This window comes from Streptopelia decaocto (assembly GCF_964273445.1).
Source record: "Streptopelia decaocto genome assembly, chromosome: 6".
Classification (NCBI taxonomy): Eukaryota; Metazoa; Chordata; class Aves; order Columbiformes; family Columbidae; genus Streptopelia; species Streptopelia decaocto.
The window spans coordinates 61,433,559-61,451,504 of record NC_138660.1 but is presented as its reverse complement, the minus strand read 5'-3'; the positions used below and the strand labels follow the sequence as shown (position 1 = coordinate 61,451,504).

The window sequence follows — 17,946 nt, the reverse complement described above, 5'->3', positions numbered from 1 at the left end:
TTGAGAAGAAACATCTTCTCAGTGAGGGTGGCAGAGCCTGGCCCAGGCTGCCCAGGGAGGTTGTGGAGTCTCCTACTCTGGAGACATTCCAACCCGCCTGGACACCTTCCTGTGTAACCTCATCTGGGTGTTCCTGCTCCATGGGGGGATTGCACTGGATGAGCTTTTGAGGTCCCTTCCAATCCCTGACATTCTGTGATTCTGTGGAGCTGAGGCATGAGCTGCTCCCAGAGACCCTGCAGCTCTGTCAGGGGCAGCCCGAGAGGGTAAATAAAGTGCTCACCGGCTGGGTGCCTGGGGTGTGACTGGTGTCACATCTTGTCACTGTTAGGTCAGTTGTGTGCTGGGTACCTGCAGAAAAATTAGTAATACAGCCCCTTTTCCATCAGCCCGGAGCGAAGGGGTCCCTCGTCCAGCCTGAAACAAAGGGGGACAGCATCCCGGTCCTTCTGGCATCCAGCAAAGTGGTTCACTTCAAAGCCATTCCAGCTCATCCTCCTAAGCCTGGCTATATCTCTTTTATTCTTCCCCTTTAGCACAGTCTGCTACTAAAAAAAAAAAAAAAAAAAAAAAAGGAGAAAAGTATCCTTGACGTCTGCTGTTGCTGCTTAAGGCTACCAAGATGATGAGGGGTCTGCAGCATCTTTCTTATGAGGAGAGACAGAGAGAGCTGGGTCTGTTCAGCCTGGAGAAGAGAAGCTGAGAGGAGATCTCATCCATGTTTATAAATATCTCCAGGGTGGGTGTCAAGAGGATGGGACCAGACTCCTTTCAGTGGTGCCCAATGACAGGATGAGGGGCAACGGGCACAGACTGAAGCACAGGAGGTTCCATCTGAATATGAGGAGAAACTCATTTACTGTGAGGTGCCAGAGCCCTGAACAGGCTGCCCAGAGAGGCTGTGGAGTCTCCTTCTCTGGAGACATTCAAACCCACCTGAACACCTTCCTGTGTGATCTGCTCTGGTGAACTTACTTTAGCAGGTGGGTTGGACTGGATGATCTCCAGAGGTCCCTTCAACCCCAACCAGTCTGTGATTCTGTGTAAAGGAGAAAAAAAAACCTAGTAAAATCTATTCATGGGTAACAGGGAGCGTCTGGGTGAGAGGACTGAATGCAAAGTTAAAATGACATGGAAATAGATAAAGAACAAAGAACATAAATGGAAGTAAATAGAAAAGAGAGATACACTTTGCTTTGGGTGCTGGGAGAACTGTCCTGTGATCAGAGCTGAAAACGCTGCCCCTGAGTTGAGCTGTGTTTGCTTTCACAGGTCACCACTGCTCTTTGAATCAAACTCCTCCAAGCCAAACGCCCCCGGGGGGGTTGGAGTTGCCGCGGCAACATCGTGTAAACTCAACAGCTTCGTGTGGCAGGAGCTGCCCAGGCGATTTTCCCGCAGAAGATCTTGCCTCAGAAATGGTAGTAAATGCTCCTCAGTCAGAAAAACACGCCAAAAATAAAATAAAAGTGTATGTAATTACCGTTTAAATTCCTTGCTGTCCAGCAAAGGGAGACAAGCTGTGAGCTGAAGATGCTCTGTAACTTCTCTGCAGGTTGCTGTGCCTCTTTCACGCTTTGCTACTGAAACACCAGGTAAGAAGTTGTTTTTACCTTTTTATGAAATCTTTTCAGTTATTATTTCGGAAGGTTTTTTGTGTATCCCAAAAAAATGTAAAGTTTGAAGGAGTTCGCCATCTAGTATGACTCTTAGCAGACTAATATAATGGATATATATTTCAATGGATTATCTGTTATTTAGCATAAAGATGAGAAATCAAGAGTGCTGACTTCTATAGACACTTTTGCACAGTTCATTGGATGACCTTGGTCATCAGCTATAGATAATTTGAAGGTAGCTATAGGTTCTCTGTTTCCTCTTCTGTGAACTAAGAATGACAGTACTGTCTGATGTCCAGCTGTTACATAGTTATTAAACAGTGCACTTTCAATAGATAAAAAGTGTTATATAAAATTGTTATTAAAACTTGATTTAATCTAGGATAAATGCATGAGTCTCCTGGGAAGGCTGCTGCATGCTTCCAAGCAATTATATTTTTTGCTGATAGAATCAGTAACAAAGGCCCAATTGTTCTCCCGACTAGCAGTATTGGGTGGCAAAATGCTACTGAATCCAACAAAAACCTCCTAGGCCCCTTACTTCTACTGACTTTGTAGCAACTTTGAAATGAAAGGATTCCTTAGGGTCATATGGCTACAATGATTGTTACTTTTGCATATATCTTACCATTGGTAGTATTTTGACATTAGGTGTTTTTACCCCATACATTAGTGGTACTACTGAGAGCCATGAGCTCAGCTGCCAAGTGAAAAAAATAGGTATTTATTAATAAATTAAGAATAGAAATTTATAAGGGACCTCAAAAAAAAGAAAATAAAAGAAAAAAGAAAAAAAACATTGCTGGTGTAGTACCTGAGATTGCTATTAGGAATAATTTGTAATGAAATGTATAATGAATGTTGAAAATCTGATATACTACTAGATGTGGAAGATGTATAAAACAAACTGGTTTTTTTCAGTTCAGTGATGTAAGGACAAGCAATGAGGTAAAAAATGTGCATTTGAGGAAACAAGGAGAAAGAAAATAAAATTTTGTAAAGAAATACGCAACTTAAGTGTTGAGTTCACATTTATTTGGAAAAAGCTATCAAAGATTTTTTGAGGCTGCAGTGTTCAAGTTATTCTGTGCTCAGAAAGTTTTGGATGTTGAACCTCTTTTGCTCATAGTTTTGACCAAGTAGGCAAACATAACCATTTAATTTGGATTTGGTTTCTCAGTAATATGTCAAAAATGCAATTATCTCCCAAATGTGTAGTGTTGCCTTCTGGTCCAACAGTGAGGATAATATCAGCAAAATAATACTGACAGTTTCATGTCTTATTCAACATAGTGTATGTTGAGGTTTGGTTCTGTGTATTTGCAGGAGAGGGCATTGGATATTAAGTAAAATCATAATATTTGTATAGATTTCAAGTAGTTTTTAAGTGTTGCTTTTGTCTTATGGCTCTAAAATAATGGAATATACAGTAGTGCTTTGTACACGTGAATTGGAAACCAATTATGAAACATTTTTTTCAGGTTTCTGGACCTTAATACATCTAAGGACAGTATGTCTGACAACGAACAAAATAGGAGGAGAAGAAAAGAAGGTAGTCTAACCAAAGTTTGTATGTATAAATTATAACATGTGGGATCTGAATAAGAAAAAGTACAATGTTAACTTGAAATCACTACTTGTTGATTTGTGGTTGAGCCAAACAACCACAAAAAACTTTGAAACCAAACTCAGAGTTTTTTTCCACCTTTGAAAAGCCCTGGAATTTGTTTTTGTTTTGATAGCTTTCATATTTTTAAACACTCGACTTTTGCAGTGTTTCCGTCAAAGTTTTTATTATATTTCTGTTCTACTGAAATAGGAGCTGTAATTGGAGTTTTCTTGGGTGTTCTTTGCTTATATGGTACATCGAATTAATACACTTACCTAAATAACTAATAATAATTCGTATTTATGCATTCACATTCCTAAAAATTATATCGGGCCATATGTATAGGTATGTATAGGTATCTTAATCAAATGCAACATGCTCTTTTTTTTTAGTTCTGATAGTCACTTCTTGTATTTCTAATATTTTAATGTCCAAAAATAACTGCATTTGCATTGTGTTACTGATCAGTGACCTGGACTGCTTTTATGCAAATACTAATGTATATTTGCAGGTTGTGGAAGTGTCGTTGCTCTCCAGAATGCAGATAAGATAATGAAAGAAATGCATCAGTCATACAAAGCTCTGGGAAAAAACAGGTGAGTAGTATTAATATTTAATTTGCAGTTGGGTATGCAAAAATTGAGACAAAGCAGGTAGTCATCTAGGAGTAAGAAATCATTTCATTAGTGCCAGATGTTCTATACTTCTATGTATGTTGTATAGTGTTTCTGTCTTCCCAGTGTCAAGTACTGGCCATTGCTGGAGGCAGGATATTGCACTAGATGAACAAAATATTTAATACAATATGAAAACACATATGGTATATGGCTTTAGATCAGCATTTGATTTATTAAAACCAGACAATTATCATGCATACAATTTTAAAATTAATTTAGGCTATCTTCTCAGTCACACTATTTATCTTTGTCTGTACTGGATTTTTTTATTCTTCAGAAAGCAGGTGGCAGAAACCTGAGGCTTGTCAGCACAGCCTCTGTTCTTTCAGGCAGGCCATAGCATATTTTATATAATAAATAACGAAGGCACATCTGGTCTTCAGAATTCTTCTGACACCCTTTCGTGATTATTCATAAAAAATACATACTGGAAGCAATCTGTTTTTGTCAAGAAGGGGAAGATGGGAAATATGTTGTCCCATTCCTATTGTTGTTCAGTTTGCATTTTTTGTCGTTCATTCTCACTTGTCAATCTCTGGCATTGCATTCCAGGGAGAGCCACAACTTCCCAGATGGACCAAGAAAGAAAACATAGTTTGGTTTTCTTGGATCTTAGAAATTTCTTGTTCACATTGTTCTCCACTCGCCGTGATTATTTGAACTGAGTAGGCTCCTTCCACTTATTTTCACAGTGTATTTTGGTTTTTTTTGGTTTTGCCTTTTAGCCAGATAGCACCAACATCCAGACCATGGCCAGATCAACAGGTGACATATTTTCCAAGTAAAAATCAGCTAGCATTGCACCTGAGGCATCACACTTCCTTACCTTTCTTCCTGAAGAAAGAGAACATAGAGCATGGCTTTGACTTCAGCTTTCTCCTACAAGCCTCATGCCCAGAATCTAACATTTCAAAGTCGTTTGTGGATTTAGATGCTTTTCAGATAATAAAAGCACAAGTACAACAAAGTAAGTTCAATTTTAAAAGTCACAACTTTTAAATAAAGTTATATGTTGCTTATCAAATTAGATGGCAAGGTCTTAGAAGTCCGTTTCTTTAAACTTTAAGTTGCCTTTATATTATATCTATTTGACTTCATCACCTGAAATAGAGCTCAGCCACATTGACCTTCTTCTTTAATTATAGCAGTGTATGTATTTGCAAAATGAAGGAGATAAAGAGAAGCAATGACATTTCACCATTCCTGGTACACTGTATAATGAAGCTGAGCCCACAAAATGTAACGTCATATTCTGTAGCTGGAGAGGAGCCATGATGGCATCTCTTTCACTTTTTTCTTCATTCTGGCAATATTAATTAGCCACATATTTGAGTTAGCAAACATCAGAAATTGAGGAGAAATATTTGCTTGAATTATTAGAGTCAGAAGTATTTTAAAATTGTCAAATTTTATAGTTTTCTATAGAAAATTGAATTGTAAACTTCAGTATCACAATCAAATTTCAAATTAAATTTTTTTCTGCATAGCAGATTTATAGCATAGTCCTATAACCACACATCAGACAGATTCTTGGTCCCCAGAACCCTACAGTTTGAAATTAATTTATAGATTAAAATTGTAGTCTGCTTAAGAATATGAAATTAACACTTCCTTTGTTTTGATTTTTCAGGGTTAAATATAACAATGCTAAAAACCAGGAACAAAGGATCTGAGGTAAGATGGCATTATATGTAAAGCTGAACACCACTAAGAATATTTTATGCTTTCAAAACCTTAAAAATAGAAATACAGAAGTAGCATAGGTAATTTCCTCTGCCTGGTCTTCAATTTTCTGGATGCACGCAAAGTATTTTTACATATATTACATATATGTGTGTGTGTGAGCAAGTCTTCAGAAGTATATTGATAACTTGTCAGTAAGGTGCTACATTAGGGATTTTTTGGGGTAAATGGTTGGAAGTTCAAAAAGATAGAAAACTTTATAAAAATATAAATATGTAAGTTAATTTACAGTAGGTGCATCCTGTATGTTAAACCTGTTAGATGTCTAGTTTTGCCAAATTTTAAACAAACAAACAAACAATTTTCTTGTATTGAGTGGTACTTTAAAATTGAAGCTGAGTTGAAGTTAATTGCTGAAATTTATCGTGCTAGCAAATAAAAAATAAGGTTTTAGTATTAAACGTATTTTACCTGACATTTTGTGATAAGTGGAAACAGGATTTTTGACAAAACTTTGGCACTTACAAACAAGGTAGCAATTTTACATGTATCGGTGCTTCAGACCATGTGATCCTCAAAAGTTACAAAAGATAAAATGTACTGTATTTAGAAAAAGGATAATTTGGTCTTCATGGATATTAATTAAGAGCCCTTTGTACAAAAGACTTGGCTCATTGAATCAGCTGTATAATTTAGTGAACCCACTACAGAATACAAGTGTACACAGGAAAAAAGTACAGAAGTGATAGCAAGAGTTCAGACAGGAAAAAAAACATTCCAAATGAAGGGAAATGTTTAAGAAAAATAGTTTTCTGACCTCAGTGTGATTTAATACAGCCTTATTCCATGTCTTAGGCTGTAGTGATTTCTAAAGGTGTATCACTTGGGATAAACTGAGCATTCATACTAATGCCATGCAGACTAGACAAAACCTTCAGGACTATACATTGCAAACCAACACATGTTGTTTTTCCTGGCGCATTCAATCCTGAGTTTGCCCTTGGAATGCAAACAAAAATCTCCTACTGAATGCAAACTGATGTTGATATAGATATGCAAATGAGTACTCAGAGCATATGACTGTGTGATTATTTTTATTGCATTCATTTGCATAAAATGATAAAGTATATCCAAGCTTATTTTTTTCTCCATTTCCTGTAAAATAAAGAACAGTAATATTATTTTCAGAAAATTGTTCTCACCGTTCACCTGAATAATCACAACAAAGTACTCAAATTCTCAGATCTGTACGCTTTCAAAGATATACAGTACATTTCAACTAATGGGATGAAAAGAGAAGGAAGAAGGGGAGAAAAATAAAATACATCTCCCATGCAACGCATTTCTGTGTTAGCTGCCATGTAAAAATGGCCTTTGGGCAGCTATCAGTTCAATGACACTGAAAGCAAAGTGCACACTGTGCTGTCTTCCAGTGTACTCAAAACTCTCTGAGCTAAATCTGTGGCCCGTGTAACACTGTTTATGGAATTTTATAAGACTACACTAAACATATGGAAGATGCATAAGTTTAGATTTATAATAACGTCTTTTAAAACCTATAAATAATTTGTAAGAACTGTTTTCTCCATGGATAAAATAGCATTCTGTTATAAGAGCCTAGCTTTTGCTTTTTAAAAATGGTTTACACGAGATCTAGTTCCATTGGGAATATAATTACTGGTGTCAGCACACTTTGGGCAATTACATAAAAAACTTTAAACATCAGCAAAGACTGATGCACTCATTCAGTGAGAGTGCACAGCAAGAAAGAAACTTTGGCACATGAAGCCACTGACCAGCCTTTGAATTCCTGTAGTAAGCATGCTATGTGGCATAAGACATAGTTAATAACTGACCAGATTATTTGTAGGTGTGGACAAAGTTTGTTATTTTTAAGTTATGGAGGATGACTTGTGCCTTATAGCAAAGGATCCCACTTTCTCTGCTATGAAATACTTAGGAATAATTCTGGATGTGAGAAAATTCCTGTATGGATATGAGAAAATTAATGTACTTTCTCCAGGTTTTGATATTACATTTCATATTCAGTTAAATATGGGAATATATAAAAGAATAATCTTTTTCTGACTCTTTTTTTCTTAGTCTTCTTGGTTCTTAGTAACTAGATGTTACCTGTATCTATTGTGTTGCACATTATTAACATTTTTTATGGAAATTACAGTTTCATTTGCCACCAGTGGCATTTCAACCTGTAAGAATGATTCATCTTGTACCTCTAGAAGATAATAGTGTCAAGGAAAGCACCAACATCAGAAATATTTTTGATATTATGAACTCTGTTCCTCGGCCTATAAGACCAGTTACTAAATGTTACCAGTATCAGTTAGACAGTCTATTAAAAAGGCACACTGAGAAGCCATCAGACCTGATTGTGGCTACTATTTCTGAGAAGTTCACTCCATTGAAAGACCTGTACTACTTCAGCATGGGTAACTATTACAAGTACCCTAGCAACAAGAAAGAAGAAATTCAGAACAGTTTAAAGTGGATGGAAGCTGATATAGCTACAAATGCTGAAAAGAATGATCAGACAAAGTACCAGTTTTCAGTGGCATTTAAGCACGTAGAACTTATGACCCAAGCCAGTTTCTATGATGACAGTCATCCTTGCTTGAGCTCAAGTAATGCACTGATAGACTGCGGAATATTTACAGCTCCAGCAGCATTTACAATACCAAGCAACAGAGATGCCTTGAGAGCTGGTGATGAGGGAAGAAGAGCAGGTAATTGCTGTAGAACTGGGCTAGAGGAAGGAAATGCTACAGACATGATACTGGATTACAGACCACACGAAAATGCTACGAGTGTGAACCTTGGGCTTGACAATCAAGATTTAGATTCTTACTGCAAAAATAAATTGATAGAGTCCTATCATGCCTTAGAAGATAATCCTGTAGCTATGGTAATTCCCAGAGCAGAAGTGCAAGATCCTTCTGGAAAACAGACAGAAAACAGCGTTTGTCTCTCTGAAGTTGAAATGGAAAAAGAAGCAATGTCAGAAACACCTTCAAAAGACGAAAGTGACCTTGTACCCGTTGTTCAAGTTACATTCTCTGAACAAGAACCAGCTAGGGAACCACATATTGCCAAACAGCCTGCCACAAAAAAGAGTCTCCTTCGTAGCCTGCCTCCTCATGTTACTCAGAGTTTCAACATTCTTGCTCGCAAAGAAAATGACAAAAGTAAAATAAAGATGAATAGAAATAAATATTCATCAAAATCTAAAATGAGTAGCAAGATAAGTGCATCTGAAGACTTAATTGTTTCTGATGAGACTTCCACAAAACATAATGCCAAGCATCATATTTTTCCATCTTTGGAACTGTCACACGTGGAATCTGGGACTTCCCTGAAGCATCAAAGAAAACCCTCTCAAGCAGACAAAGACCATTTTGCTCAGAGTGCCCAGAAACTTAGAAAGCAAAGTTTTTCCTGCAGTTGCAAAAATTCAGTTATGTTAAAGAAACCTGTTACTCTGCTTTCTCTACCACATGCACAGTCTGCTTCAGATTTTGTAGATCTGAAATATAGCGACATGTTCAAGAAAATAAATTCAAATGACAAAGGCCCAGGTATTTATGAAATGTTTGGGACTCCCGTCTATTCCCACATGCGTGAGCTTGATCAACATGAGAATGGATTTTATAGAGATGTTTGTTCTGCTCCATCTAGGAGATGCACCACTAGCACCCACAGATCTACCTGCAGTAAAGGGAAAGAGAGCAGCCGAGTAAGAAATACTCCAAAGAGAACATACTCTAAGCCAAAAAAGACCATACCTGGCACTAAAAAAAAGCAGAAAGGTTTAATTGCCAAAGACAGAAGTACCGAGCTGAGTGACAGCAACACAGAGCAAGATAATGTAATAAATTCTGATTCAGATTTTCAAGTAAACACTTCAAGGAGTGTGACACTGTTTCATGAAGACACAGATCATCAGCTGACATTTTTAGAAGAGCCTGCACAATCAACGAAGCAAAATAATGATTTTTCAAATTCAAACTTAACAACTATTAAAGAAGTTTCTTTGGAGCAGTCTTCAGACAGTCAGGATATATTCAGCCATCAGAGAGCTGCTACCTGCAGCCAGAATCTTCTTCAGCTCGGGGATAAAAACTCCAGTGAATGTGTTGCTCTAAGCAGCAGTCTGCTAACAACAGAGCAGAACCTTCGTGTGCCTCAGTGCAGGGTGGATGTGGATGGCTGCAAAGGCCTGGAACCAGAGCAGGCCTCCTTCAGGACTATAAATAAACATGAAGCATTTCCCTTTTCAGATGGACTGGAGTGCCAGTCCCCTGCAAAAAACTTAAATCACAGTTGGGCATACACACCTCAAAACAGTGGTCTGGCAAATGCATTGACTCAGGCCTCAGAGATTCAGACAAAAAATGCTGCAAGCCCCAGTTTCCAGACAAGTCAAAACATTTTGTCCTGGGCAGATAATAAGGATGTGACTGATGAATTGCTTTGTTGTCTGGCTGAAGAATTGCTGATGCTTGAAGAAAAAGACACCAACTCTTCAAGAACAAAAAATGCAGGTTCTAAAATGCAAAATACACATACTAAAGAAGAAGAAAATATGATGAATGGAGGTGGAGCAATAGTAAATAGTGCTCTAGACAAGGTAAAAGTTAATTTCTTGTAAATTGCTAGCTCCTTTGAGTGATCCTTCAATGCTCTTTTGCCTGAAAGATAGGAAATGTGTGCTCATGAATGATAAGTCTCTTTCCATTGGGCCAGCTGCCCACTGATTCTTCCAATGCTCAGCTGAGGATACCCATGTTAGAAGCTGCGTGTCAGGACACAAGCCAGATGGTACTACATTATGACAGGAATAGCTATCAAGGCTTATATAATGAGTCAAGATACACTGAGAAATTGTAGTGAATATGAAGGATTTTAACTATTTTAACTGAAGAGCATGTATAAAAAGGGGCAAGGCAAAAACTCTTGAGATCTTGACTCCTAAGGAATATGAAAAGACACTACAAATGGTTCTTGTATGTCCAAAAAAGGCAATGTCATTGAATCTTTGAGTGCAACCAGATACTTTTCTACGTATGAACTACAAGTATCAGCTTATCAGACAGATTTAAGGCAGTTTAATTAATGTAATCAAAACTTCAATCTCAGAAGGCTTAGATTCCGGCCCTCAAGCCAGTTAAGAACCTTCACCTACTAAGGTGCTTATCTACCAGTACTGCTTTTCCTTGGCCATTAGCTTTTTGCCTATTTAAATTACAAATTTATAAGGAAATTAATTTCACTACATGTTGATACACTTTATGCTTCCTTGAAGCAGTCTCTTCTTCCTGTGGAGTTGTGTCCAAATTGTTTTCATCAGACTTGGGTTACCTGGAGATAGTCATATTCACCCTTCAGCTTAGCAAACTGTACCTACATGACGCACAAACGAGTAGTAAGCAGATGTATATCCTGGTTTTTAAGTGTGCCTTCTGTCTCTTTTCATGTCAATGGAAAAAGATGTCATGCTATACCCTTTTGGTTATGCACTATTGTGATACATGCTTGAAAATATTTACATAGTCTTAGTATAGCAATTGAATTAGTGAGGTAGGCAATGAGTATATGTGTGTATATACATATATATATATAAATCTGTAGAGAAGAGTCATGCCAGATAAAAATTACTCCTTATAAAATACCTAAGGGTAATATGAAGCCTTTATTTTTCTCTCTGCTTTCTCCTCACACATCATCTTTCAAGCAGAGTTACAGTAAAGCCTTTTTGGCATCAAATGAAGAAAATAACCTCCTAAACTTCGAGGACTCTACTAAGGTACCAGGAGGCAGTTTAACTAACAAAGATCCCATCACGTGGACAAGAGGTGAAGTCCTTGGAAAGGGAGCCTACGGCACAGTAAGTTAACGTCTAAATGTTAAGAGTTGTGCTGCTTTTCTTTGAGCTACATCTTACCTTATAACTGGCTGTTGTCCTATTCAACAAATAACAAATATTTTGGATTATACAGTGAATCATGAAGCATGACAAACACAAAGATACTGTTTAAAATAAGCAAATACTCAGTTTCATTTCATGTTTCATTTTAATAAATGCTAGTTTCATTGTAGGTATACTGCGGTCTGACAAGCCAGGGACAATTGATAGCTGTAAAAGAGATTGTTTTGGATACATCAGATCAACTGACTACAGAAAAGGAGTATCAGAAGTTTCACGAGGAAGTCGATCTTTTGAAGACATTGAAGCACATAAATATTGTAACTTATTTAGGAACTTGTCTGGAAGACAATATTTTGAGCATTTTCATGGAGTTTGTTCCTGGTGGCTCAATTTCTAGTGTTATTAATCGCTTTGGTCCATTGCCAGAAATTGTCCTTTGTAGATATACAAAACAGATTCTACAAGGGGTGGCCTATTTACATGACAATTGTGTGGTACACAGAGATATCAAAGGCAATAATGTGATGCTCATGCCAAATGGTATAGTAAAACTGATTGATTTTGGCTGTGCCAGGCGTTTAGCTCGGGTAAGCCTCAGTGGCACACAGAGCGAGATGCTCAAGTCTGTGCATGGGACTCCATACTGGATGGCACCAGAGGTTATAAATGAATCTGGATATGGAAGAAAATCAGACATCTGGAGTGTTGGCTGCACCGTTTTTGAGATGGCAACAGGAAAACCGCCACTGGCTTCCATGGATAGGATAGCAGCCATGTTCTACATCGGAGCCCACAGAGGACTGATGCCTTCCCTACCTGACCGGTTTTCCAGCGCTGCAGTGGATTTTGTGCATGCGTGCTTAACCAGGTATGTCGATTTTTAACTGGTTTTTAAAGGAAAGGAAAAATGCAAGTAGTTTGCATAGTAAGAGAGTGTTGATGGCAGTTTAGATTACTTCTTGTATGGTACATGTGATATGGAAGAACTATATTGTAAATGCACAGGTTTTCAGCATTGCAGGAAAGCCTTTAAATAATAGTGTACATAAAAGAGCTTTACTCTCTATAGTAGTATGAAAAAGCCGTCACAAATTCTCCTTTTGTAGGCCTTATACTCATCATGCACTTTGCCTACAGTTTTTGTGTAGAAACATGGCACCATTGAGTTTTAGACAAAATGTTTGATTCATTTCTTGGAGGTGTCTCACTGTTCCATTATCTCATTGGTTGAGTCTGGCCTGGGTCACGCAAGTTGTTTTGAGGACAATATTCTAAATGAAAGAGCTTTTACTTCATTCTTTACTTTCTGCAGCGGAAAACTCTGCTATCACTGCTGATCCAGGAAATACATACTTGTTTGAAAATTATAGGACTGTCTATAGAGACATCATATATACTTTGATTCAGAGAGAACGGTGTTTAAAAAGTAGAAGGAATTGTTAGGTGGGAAAAAACACACAGATAAAAAGCATTTTTTCAAAAGTATTTATCTTTTCAAAAGTCAGGATGCATGCACTTGTGGTGACAAAGTTCTAATGTATGATCTCACCATGTCCTGAATATAAATGCCTCCCTCAGCCCATCTGTTCTATTAGTTTATTAGCTGACAAATAGGTGTCCTTAACTCCTTCCCTGTTCTTCTCCAAATTAAAGGTTGAAAAAGCCCAAAGCCCTTGGCTTTAGGAAACCAATATGGTAATTACAATCCTGTAATTCCAAATGGGCACCTTAAAATAAATGACGCTGATTGGAGATCAGGACAGCCTGATGGACACAGCATGAAACAAATAATGGTCATTCTCCTTACGTACGTTTTTGATGCACCTGCAACAACCACCTTAGCAGATTATTCAAAGTTTTAGAAGGAATTTGAAGGAACAGAGAATGATTTCTGTAATAATAAAATACTTCCATTTTATAATTCATAAATTCCAACAGTCTCTTCTCATAAATCCTGTCTTCTTTTCTACCGGATTTATCAAAAAACCCTAAAAATGATGTTCAGGAATAATGACTGGAGAAATTTGGAAAAATAAAGGCTAAGTTTGCATTTAAATTTTACAATTATATCACAGGCATGCAGATATATTCATTTAATGTACTGATTTTTCAAACCCTCAATGCAGAGATCAGCATGAACGCCCTTCTGCTCTGCAGTTGCTGGACCATCCCTTTCTGAAAGGAAGGCAGTGATTTTTTTCAGAACTCTTGCCAAAGGAGTAGACATTTTCCATAGAAAAGGTTTCCACTTGTGAAAAAAGATCAGAAGGAACTGGACTTAAAAGTGACAGCAGAAATAACAATCGAGTGATCGTGTGCAAGGAGTCTATTACCACACAGCAGTATGATTAAAGTCACATTTTTGCAACGTCTGTGCTCAATGGAGCACGCATTATTTCAGTGTGAACACGCCGCCACGTTTTCTTGTATTTGGAGAGACTTTAAGAGAAAAAACGCCCATCACCATCACCGGTATGTGACAGGCAAGGTAAGTTGGAACGCCAGTTTGTCTGTACAATGTTGGAATGCCAATGTCTGTAAAATCCTATGGATTGTTGGTAGAAAGCGCTGCGGGTGCTGAAAGCTCTGTGAAAGCTCTACTCAAACGAGTCTTAAAAGCATGCTGTGATGGTCCCATGGGAAGCCCAAACCACACATATCCAATTAAAACATACTGAAGCTTTTATTTAGCTATACAGGCCCCTTAACTTTTAGCTGGTGAAAAAAATTAACCAGTTTTTGGATAGATATAAGAGGTGTTACTGAGGTACCGTGTCATTACAAGATGCTGTAGTGCCAATGACACAAGATACCCAGGTGTCCACATCTTTATTACGCTTACATCATGATCATTTCCTTCTCTGGCTAGAATTATGAATCTAAACTTTGTGACTGGCTTTTGTGTATTTTATGGGCAGATTCAGGTCACAGAATGGTTGAGGCTGGAAGGGGCCTCTGGCAATGCTCCAGTCCAGCCCCATGCTCAGAGCAGCAGTGACAGGCAGGTTGCTCATCCCTTTGAGTATCACCAAGGTTGGAGTCTCCACAGCCTCTGCAAGCAACATGTTCCCCTCTGGCATATTTTCTGTGTTCAGAGGGATGTGTTGTAATCCTCACCTTTCTCTTTGCTGATGCAAAGAAGCAAAAGCACGGGAGCATTACCCTTTTCCTGTTCGCAAAGGCTGTAAAGCGCTGTTTGAATCACTAGATAGTCCACTGCTATTTTTCAGTATCCTTAATCTGAAATAGAAAAGCAAATTTGATTCTGAAGCTTGAACTGTTTTGAGAAACACCTGAGTCAGCACTATGTAATTAGATGATGTGTAACAGTCTCCAACTGCACTACAAAAGTAATTTTTACAGTTAGTACAACTAGCTGCTACTAACTGCACAAAATTAAATACAATTTGAAGAACATTATTGTATATTAATAAAACAGAAAGATCAGGTACTTATTAGTATTTAGATCGTCTTCTTTCTGATAAGGCTTCTTCCTGGTATTTTTCAAATTTAAAATTTCAGGACAATGAGACACTGTAGAAACCAAAAATCATTTTCAGTGTGTCAAAATGTGGTGAACCTTATGCCTTTGTGAGCACCTGGGCTCCAGGAAGAGCTGCAGTAAAACTCAGCCCTACAGCTGTTAAGGGCTGAGCTCTCAAGAATTAAAGACCCCAACTTCAGTGCCATCAGTAACATGAAAAATAGTGTTTCACGAAAAGGGGAGGGGGAAGTTCTAGGTTTTCGATAAAATCAGCTTTCCCCAGAGCACTACATGTTTTGGTTACTTAAGTAGCTTTCAAACTTTGTTTTATTCCAGTGGGCTGACTTCAGAGGGTTGGGCTAAACTTTATAAAAGCAAAGAGGAATCAGTACTTGTAGCAAAATTCTTTATTAATAGTTTCTGTAGGTATAATGTCACATAACAATGACAGAACATTATGCCAGCATAGGAGAAATCCTAACATCACAGTAACCTTCAAACAGTTAACAGTCCCATTTTGAGGAGTATCAGTTGGTCCTCATGCTAAAAATCCATGGCAACTTCACGTTTTGCAGAATAAAGGTAGGAGCCCTGGCATATGAACTCAAGGGGGATGTACATAATTCATGATTTTAATTCTTCTCAGATTAAGGTAGTGTCTCCAACAAAGCTGCAAAGTAAATACGAGTTTTTATTTGGCATGAAATGAAGCAGGGAAAGAATGGGAATGCTTTAGGATGTACAGTTTATTAAAAAAGGTCGGACTTACAAAACCCCATTGTTATGCATGTGTCTTATAAGCAAAACGGACATATTTTGTTGAAGTCTGAGTCCTCTCATATTAAGGTTATTAGTTATTTGCAATTTAGATGTAATATTTAGTCTAGCTAATTACACTAACATTAGTCTCCAACTTAAAGGTTTTATATACTTTAGCCTGAGTTTTTAATCAAAATGTGAAAGCACATTTTTGCTTTTGTTTAAGCAGCCTTAGAGAACGACGTGGGTGTTTAAGGCCAGCACTTGTAACAAAAGTCTTTACACTTAATGACACTGCAGAAGAGGGGAGATGCGATTGCACCCCAGGCCTCTGCACAGCTGAGCCAAGGAGGATGGTGGCTGAATCCAGTCTAGTAGAACATTCTGTAAACAAGTCTAACTTTGCGTGTTTCTTACTTAATGAGATCATAGATTTTCACATAGAAATCCAGATAATTCAGGCACCTGTAATAAGGTATCTAATGTAATAAGGAGGAAAGGTGAGAAACCTTAAAAGCCTCCTTGAAAAAAACTCAATGAAACGTGACTCAGTGAGGAGGGTCATACTTCCTTAATTAGTTACAGTATTTGAGCTGGGCAAACATTCCTCTATTAAAAGCCTTCATTTCTAAACCCAGTCAAGAACCTGTTACAAAGCATGCAGGCTGCCAGGCTGGAGGTGTGTCACCACTTTGCTGTGATGCCAAGTTTCCTCATGCTTTGGAGCTTACGTTTGAGAACTAGAAAATATGGTGTCCTTGTGTCATTGTAGGGGATACTTACAAGGTAAAGCCTCAAGCTCCTACTCAGCTGTCAGGAAAAGGTCAGGTTCTTAGGGATGCCAACCCAGCTATCATACACTGGTCTCAAAACTACAAACAGAAATATGATGTAAAAGTTCCCATCTCAAAATACAAGCAGACATCAAACCCAGAAGGCCCGCTGTCTTCTGAGATTATTTGGGTTCAAAATTAGTGGTTTTTTTTCCACAAAGTTCAGCAGGAACTGGTACCATTTTCTACAACCCTTCTGTCAAAACTCTGGTTTTTGCACATAATTAAAAAAGAATGAGAGAGCTTTCCCAAGGAAGGGATTCCAGTATGCCCAGCAGTGCCTTTTCTCCTCTACTTTCCGCTTCCTACAGGGACCCACACCATGAGACAGTTTCAGAAAGTTGACTTTTACAGGTGTTATCAAAGAGCACAGCCTCTCAACTATGGTAAGAAAAATGGTGTCATTATTAGTGCAGGAATATATATGAATTAAACCCAAGTACTGAAACTTTCAAGGTTAAAAATTCCAAGCCAGAGAAACAGTCATTCCCAGTAGCAATGCAAGAGAACACTCCTGGTTTTTCTTATTTTTAAAGGTGGAAGGAGTTAAGCATTTCAGAGCAAGGAGGAGTTAATTAGCTAGTTCAGTTTAGCATAACTTCCAGGTCTTTTCAGACATTTATTCTTAGAACTCATGGGAATGTGCATTTACATCCCAGTCAAAGAAAGCAAACAAAGTGTTTGCTCAGTCCCCTCCATTGCAGAACAAGGGTTGGGAACCTCTTACAGACCCTTGGTAGACTCTTGTCACCCACCCCTTCACTCCCTCCCTGGCTAAAATAAATAAAAGGAAATGAAGCCTGGCCAGTCACTGCACAGCAAAACCACAGGGTACAGGCTCTCAAGCCCAGGGTAGAGTGAGGGAGCATAAGATGGCATAAAATGTATAGAATTTACTTTTCAGGTATAAAGCACCTCATCACCATAATGTGAAGGAAGCAAAGGACACAAATTAGACTTCAGAATTTCAAGCATTCCACTATTCGATTGATTTGATAAAATCCAGCAATGTTTTGCCAATAAATGAAAAGGGATCTTCTTTGTGTTTACAAATGAAGTTGGAAAATTAAACAGGAAAATGGGATAATTTCTGCACAATAGAGGTGAGGTAGGGAATTTTATTGAAAATAGTTTTTTGTACAAGTTCTTAGAAATAAAGTTGTTTTTCCTAATCTCACACAAATGGCTGTACCTCAAAAATTCAACTATGCTAATATAAAACATTTATATTTACAGTTAGCCAAAAGAGTATACAGAACTGCCATTTTATGCAAATACCAAAGTACCAGGTCACAGTGAGATAACATTACTTCAACACTCCCACCATTAGGAACAGAT

General features: G+C 37.9%; 1 protein-coding gene across 1 annotated transcript; it reads left to right on the top strand.

Annotated features, from left to right (window-relative positions):
* The first annotated feature begins 1,435 nt into the window (after positions 1–1,435).
* MAP3K19 (mitogen-activated protein kinase kinase kinase 19) lies at positions 1,436–13,984 on the top strand. Its single transcript, XM_082055509.1, has 9 exons — positions 1,436–1,595; positions 3,101–3,171; positions 3,740–3,824; positions 4,631–4,872; positions 5,536–5,579; positions 7,771–10,233; positions 11,341–11,490; positions 11,703–12,400; positions 13,659–13,984. The coding sequence occupies exons 2-9, from the start codon at positions 3,132–3,134 to the stop codon at positions 13,723–13,725; spliced, it is 3,789 nt and encodes a 1,262-aa protein (XP_081911635.1). The 5' UTR covers positions 1,436–1,595; positions 3,101–3,131; the 3' UTR covers positions 13,726–13,984.
* Positions 13,985–17,946: the final 3,962 nt, after the last annotated feature.